The sequence below is a fragment of the Dromaius novaehollandiae genome, chromosome 1, assembly GCF_036370855.1.
Source record: "Dromaius novaehollandiae isolate bDroNov1 chromosome 1, bDroNov1.hap1, whole genome shotgun sequence".
Classification (NCBI taxonomy): domain Eukaryota; kingdom Metazoa; phylum Chordata; class Aves; order Casuariiformes; family Dromaiidae; genus Dromaius; species Dromaius novaehollandiae.
Window position 1 is genome coordinate 123881401 of NC_088098.1, and position 22533 is coordinate 123903933.

The 22533-nt window shown below is 39.2% G+C and overlaps 1 protein-coding gene across 2 annotated transcripts in view; it reads left to right on the plus strand.

Moving 5' to 3' along the window:
• MAOB (monoamine oxidase B) overlaps positions 1-22533 on the plus strand; it is a 51094-nt gene that overhangs the window by 14663 nt on the left and 13898 nt on the right. For both annotated transcript variants that reach the window (XM_064497376.1, XM_064497383.1), the window contains exons 2-8: positions 1638-1732; positions 2627-2764; positions 14486-14590; positions 15637-15728; positions 18671-18812; positions 20122-20271; positions 20939-21098. In XM_064497376.1, coding sequence (XP_064353446.1) covers positions 1638-1732; positions 2627-2764; positions 14486-14590; positions 15637-15728; positions 18671-18812; positions 20122-20271; positions 20939-21098 — 882 coding nt within the window. The remainder of the gene's footprint in view (positions 1-1637; positions 1733-2626; positions 2765-14485; positions 14591-15636; positions 15729-18670; positions 18813-20121; positions 20272-20938; positions 21099-22533) is intronic.

Sequence of the window (22533 nt, forward strand, 5' to 3'; positions counted from 1 at the left end):
CTGTTTGTGAGGGTAGTCGAGGCAACTGATCCGACCAGATCTTCTTGCAAAATAATTTCCTTTATAAGGAAGTATGGAAAGACCATGATATCAGTGTCATTAGTGGTTTTCTGTACTCAGGGATACTTATGTGAAAAAATAAGATAAACACATGAAGCTAGAAGGAAAAGCATGATACTATGATATTTTAATAGAAATATCTAGTGCTTTTCTTCAGAAGAATGTCAGTTTCCTTTAGAAAGATGGATCTGTACCATTGTGTCTTTTTACGGATAGGGAAACATAGAGCTGAAGTGATATAAGCAGTGTAACCAAGCAGGCTCACTACAGTGCTGGGAACAGGACCTGGTTCTCCTTCCCAGGCCACGATTTAACCCACTGGGATGTTCTGTAGTGCCTTTAATAGTTCTGATTAGCATTTTCTACCTCTCTGAGGTTGCTATATAAAGGCTGTTGTTTTCTTATTTAATATTTTATTCAGTCCTGCCATGACAGCCTTGGCCATCTATTTTCCTGCTAGCACATTTGTTGTTTCTTCTGTGGCTGCCTTCTGCTTGGAACAATCTCCTTTGACTTCTGCTTTTCCTTCTTCTCAAAATCTACATGTACTAGGATATTGAGAGGATGCTGACTGCCTTCTGATGGTTACAAGGCAGAGAGTCAGAAAGGATAACTAAATTATGATGTGTGAGTGTGGCTTGTAGCTTGACCTATGTTCAGTTTTACTCAACATTTCCTATCAATGCAAGTGGATGATATTCTATTCACAATATCTTTTGTCATCCCACTGGAAATTTGTTCACATGTGGCCAAAATAAGAACCTCAGTTTATACAAATCTCAGTTTATATGTGCTGAAGGGAAAGGCAGAGGTGATCTTAAGATGTTGAGAGTTTGGGGGCTGTATTCCCTGAATGTTCTCATAGTTCCCTGTGTTCCCAGACATGTGGCAGCTCAACACACTTGCTACAGGGCCTGACTCTCTGCAGTTGTGAAAATTTATGATATCAGAACTAAAATGAGATATGTATGAAGAAAATGGATGGGGAATGAAACATTTTTGGGGGTATATTTACCCATATTTTATTTCTTGTTGCCACGTACATGCACATGATCTGTCTTGTCTGAGTCAGGCCATGTGTTTTTCAGGAGAGGAAGCCTGCCACCTGAGTTGGTAAGAGCTTTACTAATGCACTTTAAAATGTTCAAAGTTGGAAAATAGGAACTTAAAGCAAGCTTCAGGAAAACTTCCAAAATTTAGGACAGGAGTAATAAAACTTCACAGTCTCTTTTTTTTCTCTTGGGGTTATAAAAGATGATGTGCTGAATTTAGAGAATGGAGAGCTTCCTCCCCAGATTCTCTGTGTGGCCAGATGACTATCAACAGATGCCATCTTATGCATCAGAAGAGCTGAGCATGAGATGCAAAAGGTTCTCTGCACATGTATTAGAACAGTTAGTGGTCAAATTTTACATGGTTTTATTTCCATTTGGTAAGGCTTTTTTTTTTTATCTCCCCTCAACAAATTCTTTGCATGAAAAATTCAGGGTTTGGGTCGATATCTGGCTGAGCTTCACATCAAATCACAAAGGCATGGGGTGCATGTACAGAAGTAAATTGGGTGTCTTTTTGTTTAGGTCTCTCGGCAGCCAAACTCCTGACTGAGTCAGGCTTGAATGTGGTGCTACTGGAAGCCAGTGACAGGGTTGGAGGAAGAACTTTCACGCTAAGGGTAATTACCTCTAAATCTGTTATTTTTTTAACATAAATGTATGTCTACGCATATATATGTGTGTGTGTGTATGTATGTATATATCTTTCCTGCTAGAACACCTGCTTGAAGGAAAATTTCCAGAGCACCAGCATGTGGGGAGTTTCCTGTTACTGTACAAGCAACAGTAGGGGAAGTTGAGCGTGATAATGGTGAAAGAAAATTTCCATGTCATCTGCAGGTTCTGGGGTCATTGGTCCTTTTCTCTGGCAAGGAGAACATGATTAGCTAAGTTTCAAAATCATGTCCTAAGGGAAACACTGGAGAAGCCTATGTTAAAAAACGCCCATAAGGTGGCTGGTGTGTTAAGCCCCTCAGGCAGAGTTGTTACAAGCCCTGTAAGGAGTGACATAGGATAGAGGTAGAGGGGAGGTGACTGGGGACGAGAACCAGCTTTTCTCCCCTGACACCTCTGCCTTGTGCCTTACTGTGACCCAGGAGATCCTCTTCCACCCCGCCCATTAGAAAATCTCACCTATGCCACTTCCTAGAATATTCTGTTTTGAACCAGTCATTGGCAAGATGGATAACTGAGTAAGATCTCTCTGGCTCTGTGTTTCTTTCTGTGCCTCTCAAGCTTTCCTCTAATGTTTGTTAGTTGGGCTGTTGTTAAGTCACAGCCTCAAGCTGGTGGTGAGCTCTGTTGGAGGTTATTGCTAATGGCCACTTCAGAACTCCACCAGAACAATGTGCAGATAGGAAGGGAGAGAGGAATCGGGGCCAAAATACTCTGGGAGGATTTCACTCGAAGAATTCCTCTGGATTGCTCATTGAATCTGTGTGCTATTTGCAAAGGTCTAATACTTTTTATCTTTTTTTTTTTTTCTTTTGTGTATGTTGTGTGTGATAAACTAGAATAAGCAAGTTAAATATGTGGACCTAGGAGGAGCATACGTGGGACCAACACAAAATCGTCTCCTGCGGTTATCTAAAGAGTTAGGAATAGAGACGTATAAAGTGAATGAAGCTGAACACCTGATACACCATGTCAAGGTAAGATGCTGTCTCTTAAGTGTGCTGCTGTAGATATAGGCAGGTTGTAGTGATCTCCTGCCTCACTGTTTTGCAACAGTGTTACAATGAAGTATGCCTTTTTAAGTTTGTATCATTTGAATTTCTTGGAGAAAAATAAATGTATTGGTAATGAAGAACTCGTACAAATTACTATATGCATGCTATATACATACCATGTATTACTATATGTATGCTATGTGTATTTCCTGCAAACACATCCTGGTAACTGATGCTTTTGTTCAGGTTGGAGCTCATAGATAAAAACTCTCAGAAAGCTTCAGTGTGTCTGAACAGTACAGCTGTTACTGTTCTAAACAGGTCAGCTTTCATATAGCCTTCCTGAGGTGTCTGAAACCCCCTTCCAGGAGTCCTGGAAGCTGGGGTGTCTAGAATCAGGCTGAAGGTTTCTCAGGTTGAGCTTCCTAAATCGGTGACAATTATTAGCCTGACTGAAATAAACATGACAAGCTCAATCCATTTTGCAGATGGGCAAACTAACCTGCAGTGTAGCAAAAGGCATTGTTATGGAAACTGCAGAGGATGCTGATTATCACTGTTCTTGTGCAGGTCTAAATGGACTTTTCAGATATCAAACAGGAAAGCTGTGGCCAGGCTGGTAAAGATTCCAGATTTTCTCTGGTTTCATACTATGCTTTACCCAAAAGAGCGCCCTTTCTCCTTTCCAGATACAGAGCAGTGTTCAACTCCCGTAGAAGACAAACTGTTCATGTTAGCTCTGTGGAAATGAACATGGAGATTCATTATATGCTTAGGAAAAGCTACTTGTGCAGTGACTGGTAAAATGGTGTTTAATGGTAGTTGGTGTTTAATCAAAGTTTAAAGAAAATATTGGCAGATTGTAACAGTAATAGGAAAAAAAAGTGTTCTGTCATGTTTTCCAACATTTTTTCCCATTCAACTGTTAGGGAAACGTGTGTTCTCAAACAAGCTTGTTATGAAGATTGTCAACAATTATTGCTACTGCGGCAGGACTGATGGGTGCATCCCATCTGTTAACACATCCCACTAGCGTCACCCTCAAAGCCAAATTTTCTACTTGTTCTCACTGTCTGAGTCTTCAGAATCTCCTCCATGAAAGTAAGAGATTCATGCCATGAAGGGAAATTTTAGTGCTAGAGGAATATCCACATGGCCAACTTTCAGGACAACCTTACTGTCCTAGCACAGAGGGTTACAAAATGCTGCCAGAACTCACTGAAGTAAGCTTGGTATTGTCAAAGTGTACAGGTCATCTGTCGTCAGCAGCCACAACCAGCGTAGCTGCTCTAAGAACTGCCTTGTGGGGGAATACTGGTATTAGTATGCTGATTGAAATGGCCTATTGTTTTCCAAGAGGCTTTTAGACTGAGAACAGAGTATGGTACAAAAGTAGAGTTTCAGGCTCTTGCCGAGTATAATCTGGGTTTCCTTGACCACAAGTGTTCTATCTCATGAGTTGCCAGAGGTAGGTCAGGTTGCTCAAGGCCTTTTTGCATCATCCATGGATTTCTTTTAGCCCTGGGCTATGAGTGCTGGAGTGAGTCAAGGCTCTCAGCCTTCCTCATTGCCCATTGCTGACAGGACTTGCTGACTGACGTTCAGGGACATACCTTCCCCTGCCCCCCCCACCGCTGCTGGGACAGGGGGGCATGCCATGGGTTTGTTTGTATGTTGGTGGTGGTTGAATTGAGGAGCTAAGGCTTTTTTCCAGCTTGGGGCTGGGCCAGCAGACTCCTTCCAGGCATTAGGACACAAATCAAGGGAACCTATACAATAATATTACTTGTATCTAGAAATTTGGAGGTGGGGGAAGCCACCCTGCTCCAGGGAGGCATTCAGGCAATCCCAACCTTGGGGAGGGTGGGGGGGATGCTTGTAACTTTGGCTAGTGCCTACACCTGTGAGTTAAAAAGACCCAGAGGAGCAGTGAGGAAGGCTGAGAGCCTAGGCTCACTCCATTACTCACATGCTTGTACCAACACCTACTGACAGAGGCTGGTAGAAGGCAGGTGATGTCCTCATATATGCTGAGGGGATGGATGTACATGGCAGTCTGGTGCAGGCAAGTGGGCTTTGTCTAAGCATTTTCAGGCGTATGTGAGAACGGCACTGTGTCTTACACAGAATTATGGAAAAATCAGTCCTGGTGACACTTGCAGGGTCCTAATCCAAACCAGGCTCAGAGCAGGGTGGACCTCACAGTTACGTCAGGTTGCTCAGGGCCATGTCCAGTCAAGTGCTGAAAATCTCCAGAGACACTGATGATCTCCAGGGAGAGCCAAAACAGGCTGAGGTGCTCCCAGGGCATCCTAAGAGTCTGCAGGTTACATTCAGGCAGCGAGCTGCAGGCTCAGGCTCCCAGTGTGGCTGCCTGTGAGTGTGCTCCTGAAGAGAGGCATTCTTGTCTGCCAGAACTCCCTGGCAGCCCAGCAAGAGTTAGAGAGAGATTCCACAGTCAGTATCTTCCAATTTGAATCTCCTAATTTCATTACATTTATTTTTAATCTTTTATTTTCTTTTTTGCTTGGTATTTATAGAACTGTGGAAGAGTATTGTCATAGTTAAAGTGTTAGAGTAGTTAAGGAATTGGAAGATGAGCATTATACATCATATAGTAAACACACGTGCTGTTGTGTGGCAAAATCAGTGTAATAATTTTTGGCCTTTTGCATTCTATGTAACTGTAATACATTCTTAAGAAGTCTCTCTCTCGCAGCCATATGGCTTGCCTGTTCTTTCCCTATTGTACTCCACAAGCTTTATAAGCACCTCAGGCCTAACTAGCCAATGGAAATGCTTGTGTGCTCCCTGAAATTTAAGCAGTGCTCTCAAAATGTAAGTCTCAGTTTGTAAGCCAGATTCCAAAATATACAAAGGTCTGTCTGCTCTGAGTGAATTTGAATTCACATGCTGACCTAACCTTTGTGACTCCAGCCAAATCTAATTAAATTCTAGACCACAAAATTCTCTGTGAACCCAGAGAGGCAATGAAACCTAAAGGTTTTAATTTTTCTGTCACTATGCTATCGGATATCAGAGTGCATCTTGTAAAATCAGCTGAGTTTTTACATATACCCAAAGGCAAAATCACACCTTTCATAGTTAATTAAATTCATTTTAGAGGCTTTTTAATACAAGTAATATATGCAGCTTCTTTGTACTACAAAATGAAAGGAATGCATTTTGTTGCTTTCTGGGTGGGTCTCTGCTAATTAGGCTTTACCAATTTGATTAGGTTCTGTGTTTTTTCCTCTTTAATCTTCTTTAATGCCAGGTTCTATTGTGAGATTATTTTTGGTCTTGCTTATGTAGGGAGTGATATCTTCACAGAAACTTGAAATTATATTTCTTGCACTACAATTTTGCTTTTCCTTCACTTGTTAAACAGCCTTTTTCATAGTCTTTGAAAGGAGATTAGTATGTTCCTTTCATTTGTGTAAATGCTTGTTCATCAGCCTCAGTGAGAAAATTAGTACAGCTCTGCAGATAGTATTTGGTAGGCTAATTGCTGCCTGAACACAATTGCTTTTGAATAGTGTAACTGAGGTTAGGTTCATAAATCCAGATTTAAGAAACAAAACCAGAAGCATCTGAGATTTCAAAGTCTCCTACCAGTGCTCCCATTGAACTAGTGAGCAGATGTTAAACTCTTCTTAAAATCAGGTAACTTTTCTTTAGCTGCCCAAGAGAGGATTCAAGACCCTAATTTAGATAGGTAGATTTGCAGCTTTTGACCTTTGGCTTTCATTTCTCTCACCAAAATTACAGCTTTTGTCTTAAGGAAAAAAAAAAAAAAAGAGTATGTATAGTCCAGGCAGTTTTTTTTATTGCCATTTAACAGTCCCTTGAAAAAAAAGTGCTGAAATATGAAAACGCATCAAACTATTGTGATGGTCTAATTATCAGTAGGTTTGCTTGGGTAATTCAAATTGCAGTTCACTTTCATGTAATTCCAGGCAAACTTTTTTGCACTTTTTAAAAACAGATCTTGTGTTATCAAGTGTAATACAGAGGTTCCTTTGCTATGTAAGATAACTGTGGAATTGGTTTACTCTGCTATTGCAAATCTCTATGCAAAACATTTATTTGGATGATTGGTTTACCAGATCAATTTCTGCAGAACTTGATTTCTTCATATACAGTAGGGAGTATCTACCTTTTTCCTGACTGTGAGGCCAGCTGAACACTTGCTTTCTGATCCCATTTTTATTGATGGAGAGCTTGCCCAAAAAAAAAAAAAAACTGGCAGCACCAGAAGACTGCACTTACAGGCTGCATTAAACCAGTGGAGCTTGTTTCTCAAAATCCAGTCACTAGTCTTTGGTAAGTTCCCCCCTGCCATTGATGGTATGTTTGTTCTCACTCTTCCCCATCTTTTTTCCACCAGAACTTTCTATGGGCTAATATCATGATCCTTCCTGGAATTTTCCCAGATTATAGTATCACTGCTGTAAAGTCGTAATAATGCTTATTCCTTCTAAACCCTGTGTTATCTCACCGCAGATTGCTGATAGTGCTAACAGCTAGTCAGGTAACTAACTCTTTTGACAAAGTGAACTGCACCTGAAACATTCCTTAAGTGGTGATAATTGACAAAAGTCCTGCTGACGGCCTCCTTAGCACCAAAAGGCAGATTGTGAAACGTTGCATACGTCCATGGGGTCTTTCAAGTCAAAATGATGCGTAAAACATGAAGCATTCCCTCCCAGTCACTAGGTGTTTTTTTTGACAGCAAGTAGAGTTGCCTATTCCCCATTCCCACAATTAGGTTTCCTGTAAGAGGATGGAGTTTCCTTATACCCAGGTATCTGCCTGCAGCACTGGCCAGGTGTGTCTGAATATGTGTGTCATGCTGCCTTAACTTTGGCAAGTGTACGCAACCTGGCAACTCTTGGCACAGTTCTAACATGAACCCAGTCTGCAGGATGTCCCTTAAGATATTCTGCTGATAGATGGTGTATATTTAGTCTTATACACACAGTACTTTCAACTAGAACCACAAATCTGCACCAAGATTAACAGGCCACTTACTGATCTACAGTAGATCTGCAGAAAAAAAATATTGCAACCCTCCTGGATGTCATTTGTTTTCAGGACTATTGTGTTTATTAGAATACAGTTTGCCGTGGTCTTGATCATGTATAAAAAATGTGATTGCCCTGTTATATTGGGATTAATTAGAAGTCGGATAAGTGCTGTATTTAAAAGTATAGAATGTAGTTGTGCATATTCTGTGGTATCAGTGCACCAAGGCTAAGCAATATGATTTATTTAAGTCTTTGACCTGCTTTGCAAATCTAAGGGCGATATCTCTTGGCATAGTGTATAGCATAACAGCTTAAATGGATTTTAAATGACTAGATAGAATTGCTTTCATTTTTCTTTGTATGTCTTAGAGTGCACTCAGAGAAAGAAAAGTATATGAGACTTAGTTGCCATCAATGTTAAGTGAGGTGAAATGACATATCTTTTGTTTTTTCCCCTGTTCTGTTAACAATCTGTAAGAAAGAACTTAGAGAACCAAGAGCAGCCCATCTGAATCTTTAAAAAGCTGGTTGTTATCCAGTGTCATGAAAAGGAAGCCAAGTAAATTTAAAGGCACTTAAATTACAACAGGGACTTGGTAGTTTCATGCTTCATTACTGGAATGCAGATCTATGTTGCTTCAACTCTTTCCTGGATATAAGGTGCAGACATTCCTGTCACAAAACACAATGTCATTAATCACCCTCACTGATACCCTCGAAAGAGATTCTGAGGATTGAATAGGCAGAGATAGATGAAAATATCTTCTAAGCTCCCACAAGAGATGTTCTCCATGCTGTGAATGAATAGCAGTCATTGGCAGGAACAGAGGGAAAGCTGGTCTCTGTTCTCTCTCATTGGACCTGTCCTGTAAATAAAGGGACCATCTTTCCTTTTTGTGCCAGCCACCTGGCAGTAGTTGCAACAGGTGAGTTTGTAATTAGGCCTTTTTAGTTAAAAAAAAAAAAAAAAAAAAAAAAAAAAAAAAAAGAAGGATATTTGTATTACAACAGTCTAGAAGGGGAAAGATTACGTACAGCAAATCTGCAAAGTGATATCTGTCAAAAAAGAAAAGGGGGATGTTTACTGATTCTGTAAAATTCACAGGAAGTCTGGCAGCTGTGACCTGATGGCAGCATGCAGATGAAAGAAATAGGTAAAAGGAACTGAAAAAAGTATGGATTTCTTAATTAAAATTGAACAGAAAGAAACTTCCCTAGTCTTAGCCCTTCCAGACCACAGGGTCTGTTTCCTAGGAGATAAGGAAAAGGAGCTACATTTCCACATAGCTTATTTAATTCGGTCTGCTGGGAGAAAAGCTTCAATTGCATTTGATTGTAAGAACTGATTTTTTTTTTTCCCCACTTGAAAAGTTGATTGAGGTCTACAGAAAAACTGAATTAGGCAAATATGTATTTCAAACAGGAACAACTGGCTGAACTACAGGGTTTCATAGATGGCTGTAAAATTCTATATCAGGTATCTTTTTTAAGCAGCAAATCTAGGAACGTGGAGTGTTCAAGAAACAAAACTGGTGAGCCCAACATTATCTTCTGCTTTAAATACAATTTTCTAGTGTGTGTGTGTGTGTGTGTGTGTGTGTGTGTGTGTGCGCGCGTGCGCGCCTGGTTCCGTGATCTGTGGGCAGAAAGCTCATTTCCTCCAAACTGAAACTCCACTTTCCTCCTGTTTCCCCTGGCCCCCCGCCCCCATCCCATTTATTTGCTTGTGGGAGGGAGTGGTGTTTTTGTTTTTTGTTTTTTGTTTTTTTTTTTTTAAGGTGAACTCTAGAAATACTCCAAAAAAAAAAAAGTTTTTTTTATTGATTTTTATCCACTTCGTTGGCAGGTTGTATTCAGATGTTGAAAGCCGTATACAGGCCCAGATTCAAAGAGTATTTAGGACCATGGTGCCTTGGAATCTGTGCTTCTTAGACATCTGAATACTTTTTGTAGAGCTATCTGTTAGTGTCAGAAAACAATGAAAAAAATCAGTTCTGGTAGGAAGGAGACTCCAAGTGCCAATCAGCTCTTTTCCCAGCTGATTGGTACTAATAATTATACTCATTCTTAAATACAGAGCAGAATCTCATGTTCCCTTCCTAGAAATTCCTTCAGTATTACTTTTTCTCATTCTGCCTTTTTTCAGTTAAGATGACAATCTGAGAGACTGTGTGACTGATGTGGTGGCAGAGTGAAGATGGACTGATATATGGCAGAAACAGATTGTCTCTACTTAGCTGCTTTCCATTTCAGCATACATGTTTCAAGCCGCTGTGCCTGGCTATGCTTCACTTAAAATGGAATTACTTTTGCTGACCAAATTTCACAAAACCTGTGGCAACCAGAGCTGACCATCCCAAATTAAATACTGAAAAATATTTATAGGGTATTTAGAGAACAAGGGGTGTGATGTACCTGTACTGCGATTCAGCAGTGGGCACTACATACCTATAAACCCACATAATTATGCATTAACATGTAGCGTGACATCTTGGTGAAATCAGAATTTGTTACTTGAAGGTTTAGACAGTTTAGCTAAGGGAATATCTGAGCTCATTCAGTGATACAGAAAATTTGTTATACTGTTCAGTTTCTTAGAATGGAAGCTGATTATATGTATGGGATGTTATACCATGCTATCAAAAATATAGGCATCATTGGCACAGGGAGCTTCAATTCGTATGTTTAGGGGAGCATGAGGTTGTCTTATGTATTTGAAAAACAGACTTTCTTGTGAGGTCCTCATGTGAAGTGAGATACTGATGACTTCCTGAATGACCCAGACTCAGCGTCTTCCCAAGCTCTGGGGCTGCTATTCAATTGCCGTGCTCTGTTTTTTTTCTCCCCTGTAATGACCTCTTTCTTGTTATGTTGTCTATTTGACCTGAAACAGAGCTGGTATATGTAGGAAATTTATTTCTATGCCACTTATGTTATATGGATCCAGTGCAACTAAGCCAAACGTTGGTTGACATGACATCTTCAAAACAGATGAATGATAAAAACCTTTGGGAATTGTAATATTCCTGATGTTTTACACTGTGTTCCTCCTTTCCCTGTTTGTTTATTTCTGAGTCTTTCGGGTCACATGAATTTGCTTCCTGTAACTTCAGCTGTTTCAGTATTCTTTGTCCCCACTGCAGCAACAATCTCTGTAAACAGCCAGAGCCCTGTGCAGTAGCAGGTTGACCTCTAGCTGTTGACACTGGTGTTATGTTTTTGGAAGCACTGAAAGTGGCATTATGAATCAGTTTCCAATATCTGCATATGCCCAGTATTAGATACCACTGAGCTCTGGAAAAACAGCAATGTCAAGAAATACTTCTAACTACTGTAGTACTGGTGTTAAAATATTATGTCAAATGATTAGAAGGGGTCATTATTATTGCAGCTTATATACTGCTGATTTAGATGTAAAATTTTGGAAAAGTAAATGCTTTGTGTATCTTGGTGCATATTTTTTCATCTGCAAGTCTTATTTTTCTTTAGAGATCATACAGCACCAATAGCAATGCAGAATGCTGTTCCCAGTAGTGTGATAGAAATAGGCAAATTTTGCCTAAACATCAAAAAGGTTGTATTTGCAAAAGCATAAATTCATCAGATATAGGTAAAACTGAAATGTTTCAGTTTATTGGAAACCACTCAGCACTATGTGTCTTTCTTTGATGCTATTTTTGTTTCTGTGTAGATCCTAGTCTTTTTTTCAAACAAAATTCTGATGACAGCTCCTGGAGTGTTGTCAGTATAGGAAATAAGGATCAGGCCTTAGGTAATGTCTTAGAAGCTCTTGAATGTACCTCTCACAGGAGACTCTCTCACTCATGATTGTTCTTATTTTTCCAGGTTGAGATTTGTTCTTGTGCTTTGTAAGACTTATCACCCTAGAATTCAGCACAAGAGACGTACCCAAGTTTCCTCTTTCAGCAGTTCAAATGCAGTGAAATAGAAGAATACTAAAACAAAAATATGGTTTGTGTCTCTTAGCTGTGTGCTCATAAAGAAACACCACAGGGAATTCATAAGACTTGAATTAACTCAGAGGGAATAACTCAGTTAAGATTGCCTCTGGCAGAGCAGGAAGCTCAGAACAAAATCAGTACCCATTCTGATGTTGTCCTGGTTTTCTTGAGCACAGCCGCGTACATGTTTCATACATCTAAATCTGGGAAGTCAGGTATCTAAAAACAAACTGATCTGCTTTTTCTTTGGCATATCTACGCAGCATTTAAACTAGTGAAGGGTAGCTCCAACATTCAGAACAAGTCTGACTTGCTGCCATAGGTGTTACTTATGGAGTGCTAATGTGCTTCAAAAGGCTAAGAAGTAATTACTGAAGTGGTTCAGATGTTAGTTGTTGGGACAGGACGTTACTCAGTCTGTGAATATTAGGCTCCCCTTTCATAACCCTTTAGCAGTAGAGCATCAAGGTCTGTCCTGGCTCAAATGAATTTCATATTAAGAGATTCCCTAATAGCACAAAAATGTCCATTTCAGGATTTTGTATCTGATATTGGTCATACCAAGAAATGCAAAATCGCTGCAGTTCATGATCTGTATCTACAGGGATACGTTTCTCCCAACCCCGGTTTAATGTCTTTTTAAATGGTCAAGCACAAGAGCATCAAAAATGCACTCTTTTGCATGTTGAATGAAAAGAAACCTTTCCTGACATTTTCTGAAGTATTTCTGAACATGTGCTTAGATGTCCATTCTTAGATTGGAAATACAAGGTTTTCAGCTTGGGTACCTCTGGTTCATGAAGTCACTGGAGATCTACCCTGACTATGATTAAAAAAAAGTAAGTGATTGAGAACTTTCTAAAATTGACATATTGGCACATTACTAATAATAAGCTCTCCTCAAAAGTACTGCAGAGTGAAACTTGTTTTGCAGCTACTTCATGTTTTCATGTACCAAAGAACTAATTCCTTTCCTCCTGCACTTAGTTTTCTTCCTAACTTCAATTACAAGAATGTTGCTTACAAGAATTCCATTAGAATCCCATGCCCTTACAAAGACTAGGGGAAAAAAGTTTCTTCTTCAGTTTCTCTAACCTGTTCTTGTTTTCTTGTAAACTGATTTCTAATTTGCTGTTGCTCTTGCCATTAGGTTTGATTTTTGGCATTACTGCTTTCTAAGTATCCTTTTCTCTTTGAATTAGATTTCCTCAAATGTTAAAAGCTTGCATTTTTCAAGATTGTATCTCATTTTGTTATTTCCGGGCCATGTTTCTAATCTTTCAAGATCCCTTTGTGCTGTTTTACTGTCTCTTCTGGTGTTTGCAATGCCTGCGGATTGGAGTGATGTACTCTCTGTCCCTTTCACATTATTAATAAAGAAGCTAAATCAAACCCAGACTGACACTTCTTCATGTAAGTGGTCTTTAGGTACTTCTCAACAAGACACAGCGTTGTTTATTGTTACCTGGTTCTTAATATTTAATCATGTTGTCGTGCTTCCATTGGAGCCAATGAAAGTAAATATTTTTTCGTGATTGGTCTGTGGGGCAGTGTATCAAATATCTGTTCAAAGTTACTTCTGCCAGCTGACTTTCATGCTGCTGCAGTGCCCACTTAAATGCATGATTCAATATAAGCTATGAAAAATCAACTTTGCATACAATATGCCCTTTATTGCTCATCTGTTTTATGAGGCCAGAGTACATTATGGGGAACATAATGCTAATGATCATTTGCTTGTTATTTTTTAAAGCTGTTATGCTGACTGACATCCATATAGTCAGCCAGAGAAATCCCCTGTAAATAAAATAGCATTTACACATTACCTGTCGTCTTCCACCGTTAATTAAGCTAGGCTTTCAGAACTCATAGTAATGGCGCTCTGTGCGTGTGTGTATATATGTGTATATATACATATATATATATGCATGAACACACAAAATATTTATATATATTTATATATGCATATATTTATATATCTATAAAATCTAACTATTAAATACGTAATGATGTAATTCAAACATTCATACTGGCCTTACTACCACTTTCTGTAATATATGACCAAAAGGTATGGTTGCTGAATGGGAGGAAAGAGTAGTTATTTGTAAATGCTATGTTTTCTGTAGGGCTGTGAATTTTCAGGTTAGCTGAAAACAGTCTGTCTGTTCCAGGAAGGTCTCCAAGCTATGATTTTGTGTGTAAGAAAGTTCATCACAGCTACTTTGCTCTCATTTTGAGAGAAAAAAATATATCACTAAATGCAATAACAGTTTAATCTTTTCATGAACATTTAGGAAAAAATAAGTAACATGTTCCTCTTTTTCAGTAAGAAATATCCAGTTTTTCGTTTCAGCTAAACATACACTGTTCTATCTTATTTCCTGGTCTGATCTTAGTGACTCCACCGTTGGATATTAATTTTCTTGCCCAGAAGTGTCCAATCTAAAACTTTTATTGTCTTGCTTTAAAGATACAAAACAGTAGCACTTTTGCACACAATTGATTTAATTCAACAGTGTATTACACTTAAGTAATGCACATGCACAGTCTGTCAGAACCTATTAGGTGTATTGATTAAAATTTTTCTTTTCTTCTAGTGAGTGCTTAACCATTTGGTGCAGTTTCTTGCACACAGAAGCCGTGATTATGATTGTATTCTTATTTTCGAGAGTGTGTTTGTGGTTTTCTTTTCTTTTTTTTTTACCTTGTAGGGTAAATCTTACCCTTTTAAAGGTCCGTTCCCACCTATGTGGAATCCTTTGGCCTACCTGGACTACAACAACCTGTGGAGGACCATGGATGAAATGGGAAAGGAGGTAAGGCACAAGGACTTGCAGCAGAGCATCTCTGCTCAGCTTTGTCTGCAGGAGGGGTTGGTCAGTGTGGCAGACTGTGAATGAGGTGAGAATGCAGATAGGGAAACCTGCTCCAGCTTGGATATGGCTGGTGCAGGTGAGAGTAGAGTTGTGGCATAGGTTTTCATCTATGCTGATGATCAGAGCACGTGCAAAAGAGACATCCTGGCCAGCTCGCTCTAGAGGCCACGTCACTGAGTCTGCAGTCACGCCTTTGTTTTTCTGGCTAGATGGACATTAGGGTTCACGTGTGTGATTTTAGCACTTTGCTTGACAAGTGCTAAGTAACAGTTCAGGGTTACTGGGTAGAATAAAATTTGAGGGGGGTTGTAGACCTGTAACATGCCTAGCTCCACCCTCAAATTTTACTCAGTCATTTTATGTTACCAGCGTTGCATGTGTTAAATTGACTGAGCCACAGGATTTTGAAAAGAGGTCAGTGGTGCTTATACAGATGAACAGGAGAAGTACAGAATAACCCGTAGCTGCCCCCCAGCACTGTACATTGCCTTTCTAGGCAAAGTTCTTAATTCTAAAAACATTCTCTATTAAATCTAAAATCATTCTCTGTTAAGTTCACTGTATTTCTTGTCAGGAATTTACAGGGTGAATTACTTCATAAAGATGAGATTATGTCTGTGACGAAGCAAGTACTGTGGATAAAGCAGAAGTTTTGTCTCCTCCCTCCCTCCCTCCGTTTTATGTATTTGCATTATGTATTCCTTTTTTATTCAGCTGCTAATGTTAACTCTCTCCTTTTTTGGCTATGCTGTTACTTCCATCCCAAAGGAATAACTGCATTTCTTTAAAGAAAAAAAAAACCAAAAAAGAGATGGAACAAATTATTGAAAGATGAATATTAGAAGACTACACAAGTATTGTGTTGAAAAATAACCTAAGTAACAGATCAGATTTCCTTATTTTAAGCTGCAGTCAGCCAGTTAACTATTGTCACTTTTTATGCCACTCATACATTTCCTGATGAATGCGATTTTATGTCTCCTTAGATTCCCAATGAAGCTCCATGGAAGGCTCCACATGCAGAAGAATGGGACAAAATGACTATGCAAGACTTCATAGATAAAATTTGCTGGACAAAGTAAGAAGCTCTTTGAAAACATATAACAGGTTATGTTTGTATACCTCGGAGCTCTGGATAGCTGCAACTGCTTGGAAACAGATATAACTACCACTAACAGAGATGATGATGATGATTGTTATTATTATTATTTTAAGAGATGAGAAAATCATTTAATAATGAACCATAAGATTTATCAGCGCAAATGAGGAAACACGTAGTGGATTCCACTCTATTTCTATAACTTTTTAGATTAAAATAAAGATAAGAGAAGAATGTACAGTTAGGATGGGAAAACATTAATTCTGAAGCCACAGCTAGTACCTCCATCTGTTACGTACACTTTCCCTTTGTTTGTTAACCATTAAAAGAAACATGCTTTGACTGCACTAGATTTTTGAATCAAACTTCTGATGAAACAGCCTACATGTATCCTGTGCTGGGTCAGCTGATTTTGCCAAAGTACTATAAGAATAACATCCGTCTTAGAATGGCAGTAAAATCACCGTAACACCCATCCTCCTACTGTTTAACTGCTGCAATATATACCACCCAGACCAACTGAAAATGCTTCCTCTTTTTATATATAAATCAAGGCAGTTTTTCTTTACTTGCCATTCAAGAACAGTTTGATTGGTTTTCTTACACTGAAGCAAAAAAACATTAATTCTGTAAAGCAGATTGATTTCTATAGCAACAGCATCAGAATTTCTAAACACCCAACACCCTGCTGCAGAGAGCCCACGCCAGCTTATTGCGCAAGCTTGCCAGCACCCCCTTAAGCTGACACTGCTACTGACAGGCAAATTTTTACAGTTTCAGTCAGACTCTAGAGAGCAACATGGTTGTTGTTAATGGACAGCAGGCCAATGTCCAAAATTTTTCATCTTCATGTCATTTTGCTTTCATTTGTAACAAAAGTTGAACAGAGGTATGCAGAAAGCCTTTCTTATTTGTATCACCATTCATATTGAGTAAAACCAGATAGAAATGAATTCTGGCCATTCTGCTGATCATCTTAATCTCCCATTTGGTAAGGAACTATACAAGTTAAAAAATCGTCACACACTGATGGTCATTTAATATCTAATAGCAAACATGACTACAGTCATATTTTTTCAAACTCTGTGGTGGAATAAGACTTGACATTTTACCTGAATGTTAACATAACTGTCAGCCTCCCTTAATTCCAAGATGCTTTTCAGGTTTTGTGTGTGCATCTCAGCTTGATCTGCCCAGTTTGTTTGAGATTTGGGTAACATGCTATAAAAACTTCCCACCCTGGAAGGTAGTGATTCAGAAGGGTAATCATCTACTATTTCCTCTCATCAAAAGACTGGACAGATTTGCTTTTGGCTAGAGTTGAATGCTGGAACAGTGCTCTTGATTGAAATCAAACTGCCATTTCTAGCTAAAACACCAGGTGAAATTGGGAAACTGAAATGCTGAAAAGCACTGGGGGAAAAATGGCAAAAATAATGAGAATTTAACCATTCTGTGATAGCTTATGTCTGAGAAATATAAATAAATACACACACTAATTTGTCCCATTAGACAAAACATCTTTCAGAGCTGATTATATTTTATAGTGTGTGTTCATACAGATAAAAATCGATAAATGTTTTCTGTGTTATTTTGACTGTCAAGAATGAAGCCAAAGTGCACTTGTATTTCAGAAAACAGGTCAAAAGTCAAGGTTCCCGGGGGCAGCTTGATTCTTAGCTCTTTGCTTCAACTGGACTTTGCATTTTCATCAAGAACAGAAGACGTTATTTTCTATGTAGAGCTGCAGCTCAGAAGGTTCAAAATAATGTAGTCTGAAGATGGAATGTAGGAAGAAATAATTGAAACCGGTTTCTGTAGTGGCTTTTGAGGTTATTGATTGCCTGGTGCCTGATGAAATCCCTGTCAATCACAATACAGTTAAACTGATCATCTTCTGTTCTTGTCTTCCTTATCATTTAAAATACTCTTCAGAGTGAAGACAGAGGAAGTGTTTACTTTTAACAGGAAGAATGTTTGCATCAGTCTTTATTAACTCTTTTTTAGTGCACCCCAAAAATCTTGGTCAGGTTTATACAATAATTTCCAGTAGAACTGCCATTTTGCTTGTTCCTGAAATGAAAACACCAACTGCAGGACACAGAAAGCAAGAATCCTTCTTCAGACACAGGCCACTTTTCCACTTTTGTGTTCCTCATCGCTTTTCCCAGACCACCGTTTAAATGTTCAGCAACTGAAAATAGCCCTTCCCTTTTTTGACAGACTTATGTGTGAATTTGTATATACTGTCTCCTGTCTTGAGGCCTTTCTTCTTTTTTCTTTTCCTCCTTTATTGCTTCCTACTTACATTTCTTCCCTTGGTGTGTTCCTGCTACCTACCTACCTTGGTGTGTGCCCTCCCCTAATGCAGCAGAGGAGATAGCAGTGAGGGGGTGCTGATTATGGATAACTAGTTTAGACTAAATGCCTAACTTTTAGATGACTGATATTGGATAATTCCTATGCTGTGTGCTTAGCTTAGGGGCAGGCATTCAGCAAGTGCAGAGAGAACGACAGATCTAGAGTGAAACCTGAGGGCCCTGTGAGGAGATGGTAGTTTTGGAGTCCAAGGAAGATGTGAGAGCCTGTTGCCCATAATCCCGAGTCTAGTATGACAGAAAACTGTCATTTTGTATGAGTAGCAGAAAGTGTGATGAACTTTTGTTGGCTCTTATGTCTTCTGGAGCGTTGATTTTGCTGGGATGCAGCACTATTTGATTGATATTTTTTGTGGGATTCCTTAAAAAATTTACATAAAAACAGTTGGTGTTGTTCCCTGTTTCAGCTGAAATCAAAGAATCCTTTGCCCTTAGCTTCAACGGAAGAAGAGGTTGCCAAAGATGATCTCTCCCCTGCTAATGAACAAGACTGGCATCCTCTTCCAGCTTTTATGTTAGCTCATTTTCTCATTTTTGGTGCAGGGCTGCCAAGAATTTTGCAACTCTGTTTGTGAATGTAGACGTCACTTCTGAACCCCACGAGGTCTCTGCTCTTTGGTTTTTGTGGTACGTGAAGCAGTGTGGGGGGACAGCCAGGATATTCTCAACAACCAATGGAGGGCAGGTACTGTTGACCATCATTTTCTGCTGCTTTTGAGAGGCCATATTTGCACTTGATTCTATTGCTTGTTTATTTTAATTGAGAGCACAAACTGAGACTTCCATGATTTTGACCCAATAGCACACTGATAACTAGTTCTATTGACTTACGCACTAATCTGGATCTTACAACATGATGTAGAAGTCTGTTCCTGTGTTGAAAGCATTGGCCCAGGGACCAGTGGGTTTGTATTAGTTCCTGACTCTGACTTTCTCTTGGACTCCAGTTAGAATACCTACATTGCTTATCCACTTTAAAAAAGAAAGTATCAGTTATGCTTCTTTGTGTTGTGAGGCTGATGCAAGGCTTACTACTTCAGAAGCAGTTAATGGGGATGCTAACTGCAGGAGTGTGCAGAAAGCTCTAAACTAATACTGGAATTACAGCCCAGAGCTGGGTTACTAAAGGCACAAGTTTCCAAGGATCAAAGCTGTTAAGACTTTCAAATCAGTCTGAAGAAAATGGACACCCCTACTTATGTATGATACTGCTCTAAAATGTTTGAAAACTGGTACATTTGTCCTGATTCTATATTTCAATAAAATAAAGAATCAGCTAATGGTCTTCTACTGTAGAAATGTAAATTATACATAACTGATTATATTAGAAATAGTTATGTATTTAGAAATGTAAACTAAATATGTAAATGCATAAGAACAAAAACACAAAATACATTAGAATATGTTACAATACATTAAAATACATAAATACATAACTAATTGTGGATAATTTAATTATAAATGCATTGTATAAAAATTTCTTTGAATCCTGCTGTATGCAAGAGGTGATTTGAGTTTAACTGAAGTTAGATTAGATATCACTGGATAATTTTTTGGTGTGAGCTACTTCACTTTTTATACCCTGTTACTTATCATGAGAGTCAGGGTTCCTATTTCTGATACACAGGCCTCTACAGGAATAAGAGCGAACTCAAGCAAAGGTTTAAAATTTTAAGTTCTTCTAAGAAGTGTTGCTGATTCACACAGGTCTGCGGAATCCATTTGGAGATCACATGAGAATGAGTTTTCTCATGAGGTTACTGAGACTTTTAATTTTGGCTGGTGGTCAGACAAAGGAAGTGCAGAAGTTCACTGAAGGAGAAAGTAATGCAGATACATTTTCCAAATGAAACTGCCAAACTTCCCCCCAGAAGTTTGATTACAGAAGAATGGGGTTGTTTTGAATCCTGAGAAAAAAGTTTGTCATGATACAAACTTTACATGCACTGCTCTGCTGATTCCACTTTGCTGAGTTGTCCTTTTCTGTGTTTCAGGAAAGAAAGTTTGTTGGAGGCGCTGGCCAAATTAGTGAGAAAATGATGGAGCGACTGGGAGGCCGAGTGAAGCTAGGGAAGCCAGTAGTCCGCATTGACCAGTCAGGAGAAAATGTCACAGTGGAAACCTTAGATCATGATTTATATGAGGTAATGAAACCTTTTACATTAAAGCAAATACTTGTGCTGAGATGCTACCTTTAATTTTTCCTTTTTGCCTTCTCCAAAATCTTGTACCAAAATGTAAAGGAGATTAAAGCGACTACGACAAAGGGTCACATTCTCTTGTTGTCCCTGAGTAATACTGATAACAGAGCTTTATGATGGTGCCTGAAAAACACAGAATAATTAAGTACATGTTCTAAATTCTCCCTCAATAGCATCTCTCTTTTGTGTTCAGTTAGCTTCAGCATGGAAGAAGTTGTAAGGTGAAAATAAAAATGTAGTTTAACAGTAACTTTTCTGTGAAAAGCATTTCAGGCTCTGCTTTCCAAGTTGTAAAAGAGGAGTCCAGACGGAAAGGAGACTAGTGGACTCTTGTAACACAGAAAATCTTCCCACTGGATTTTTTTCAAGTGCTGGGGAAAGAGCAGCTGCCCGTCGTTGGAACAGATGGTTGTTTATATAATGCTTGTTTGTTGCTTTAGCAACCAGGACTTTGTGAGGGTTTGGTTGTGCAATTCCAGTGCTAAGGGCCGAAACTGCTTCAGAAGATATACCCTGCAACCTTCGCAGATGTCTGCTAAGATCCTTAGAGCATATAGTTATGATGAAGCAGTGGAGAGCATATTTGGCTTATTTATGATTTCTTTTCCAGGGCAAATATGTGATCAGTGCCATTCCTCCAGCTCTTGGTTTGAAGATTCATTTCAACCCACCTTTGCCCCCAATGAGAAATCAGTTGATCAACCGAATCCCCATGGGCTCAGTCATCAAGTGCATCGTGTACTATAAGGAAACTTTCTGGAGGAAGAAGGGTATTAAGTTTTAACTGAAGGGGGGATATTAGGGATAGAGAGAGGGGGAGGGTATATGGTAGCCGACCATGCTTTGTTTTTAAGGGATGACAGACCTTAAAAGGAGATTTCATACACTTCTATGCCATTCTTGCCTTTCCTTTGTTGAGAAACCTGAGAGTCTGGGTGGAAAGAGAGGGGGGTGGGTGGAGGAAAAAAAAAAGAGGCAAGCATAAAGGCAGAAGGCAAGGTGTGCTCAAACCTGCTCCTTGTTGTCTTGGTTGTTTTTTGTCATCCTCTCCTGTTCCTTCAGTGGCAGCTGGGTATGAGATGAGACTCTCCCACTTGTATAATAATGTAAAGGTACAAATGAGGTGTGATGGACAGAGGTTTTGTTCTGTCAGTTACCAGTCTGCAACAACTCTGCCTTTTGGATGCTTTGGGCAGGATTCGTTTAAGGTATTATCACATAGACATACCCATCTCGACGCATCATCCTGGGCTCAATTTATATGCTGAATACTTCCATCATATGATTCCTCTACTCTCGTTTAGAACTTACTTGAATCTAAGAGGAACTGCCACACAGAATTACCCATTTCTCTTCACTGGTTATAATGAGAGTCCACAGACCTATTGTTGACATCTGCATTTATCTACAAATGTCACTTGCCCTTTGTCTGTATGATATTATAGCATCTTCTTTCGTCAGTGAATGATTCTGAGAGTTCTGGACCTTGGCATATTCTGGCCTTTAGGTTTTGGGATGGATTGGCAAAAGGTGACTCCCGTTCCCTGGTAAAACTCATAATTTGCACACCGTGCTTTTAAGAATGATTGTTCTTCTTTGAAGAACATATTTTCGGAGCAATGTATAAATATCTCCTTGTACATCTGTCATAAATGTCATATATAGAAACAATTGTGCTAGAGATATTTGAACCTCTTCAGTATATGAGAGCAATCTGCTTGCATGCAATTAATAATTGCCTTGCTATCTGGGTTGCAGAATAATTTATTTTTGCATCATGAATTCAACAACAGAAGATTCCTTCACTGACTTGCAGCTTTAAAGATACTTGAAAAGGATTGGTAATTGTCATGACAACTCAGATCTAAAATCTCTCTTCTAGATAGGACCTAGCACTTCTCAGAGCCCAGGTAACACTACGCTGCCTTGCAGATCAGCAAGGGAGTTGCACAGTAATCTTTGTCACTTGATGGAGTTGGCATTACTTCTTTTTTTATTTCTCTTTTCCTTCATTTTCATATCTCTCCATATTAGAATCACAAAATCAGAGAATCGTATAGGTCGAGAGGGGCCTCTGGATGTCATCTGGAACAACACCTTGCTCAAAGCAGGGCCAATTTAGATCAAGTTGTTCAGGGCTTTTTCCAGTCGTTCTGAATATTTCAGACTCTCCAGAGCCTGTTCCTGTGTTTGAATACCTGGTTC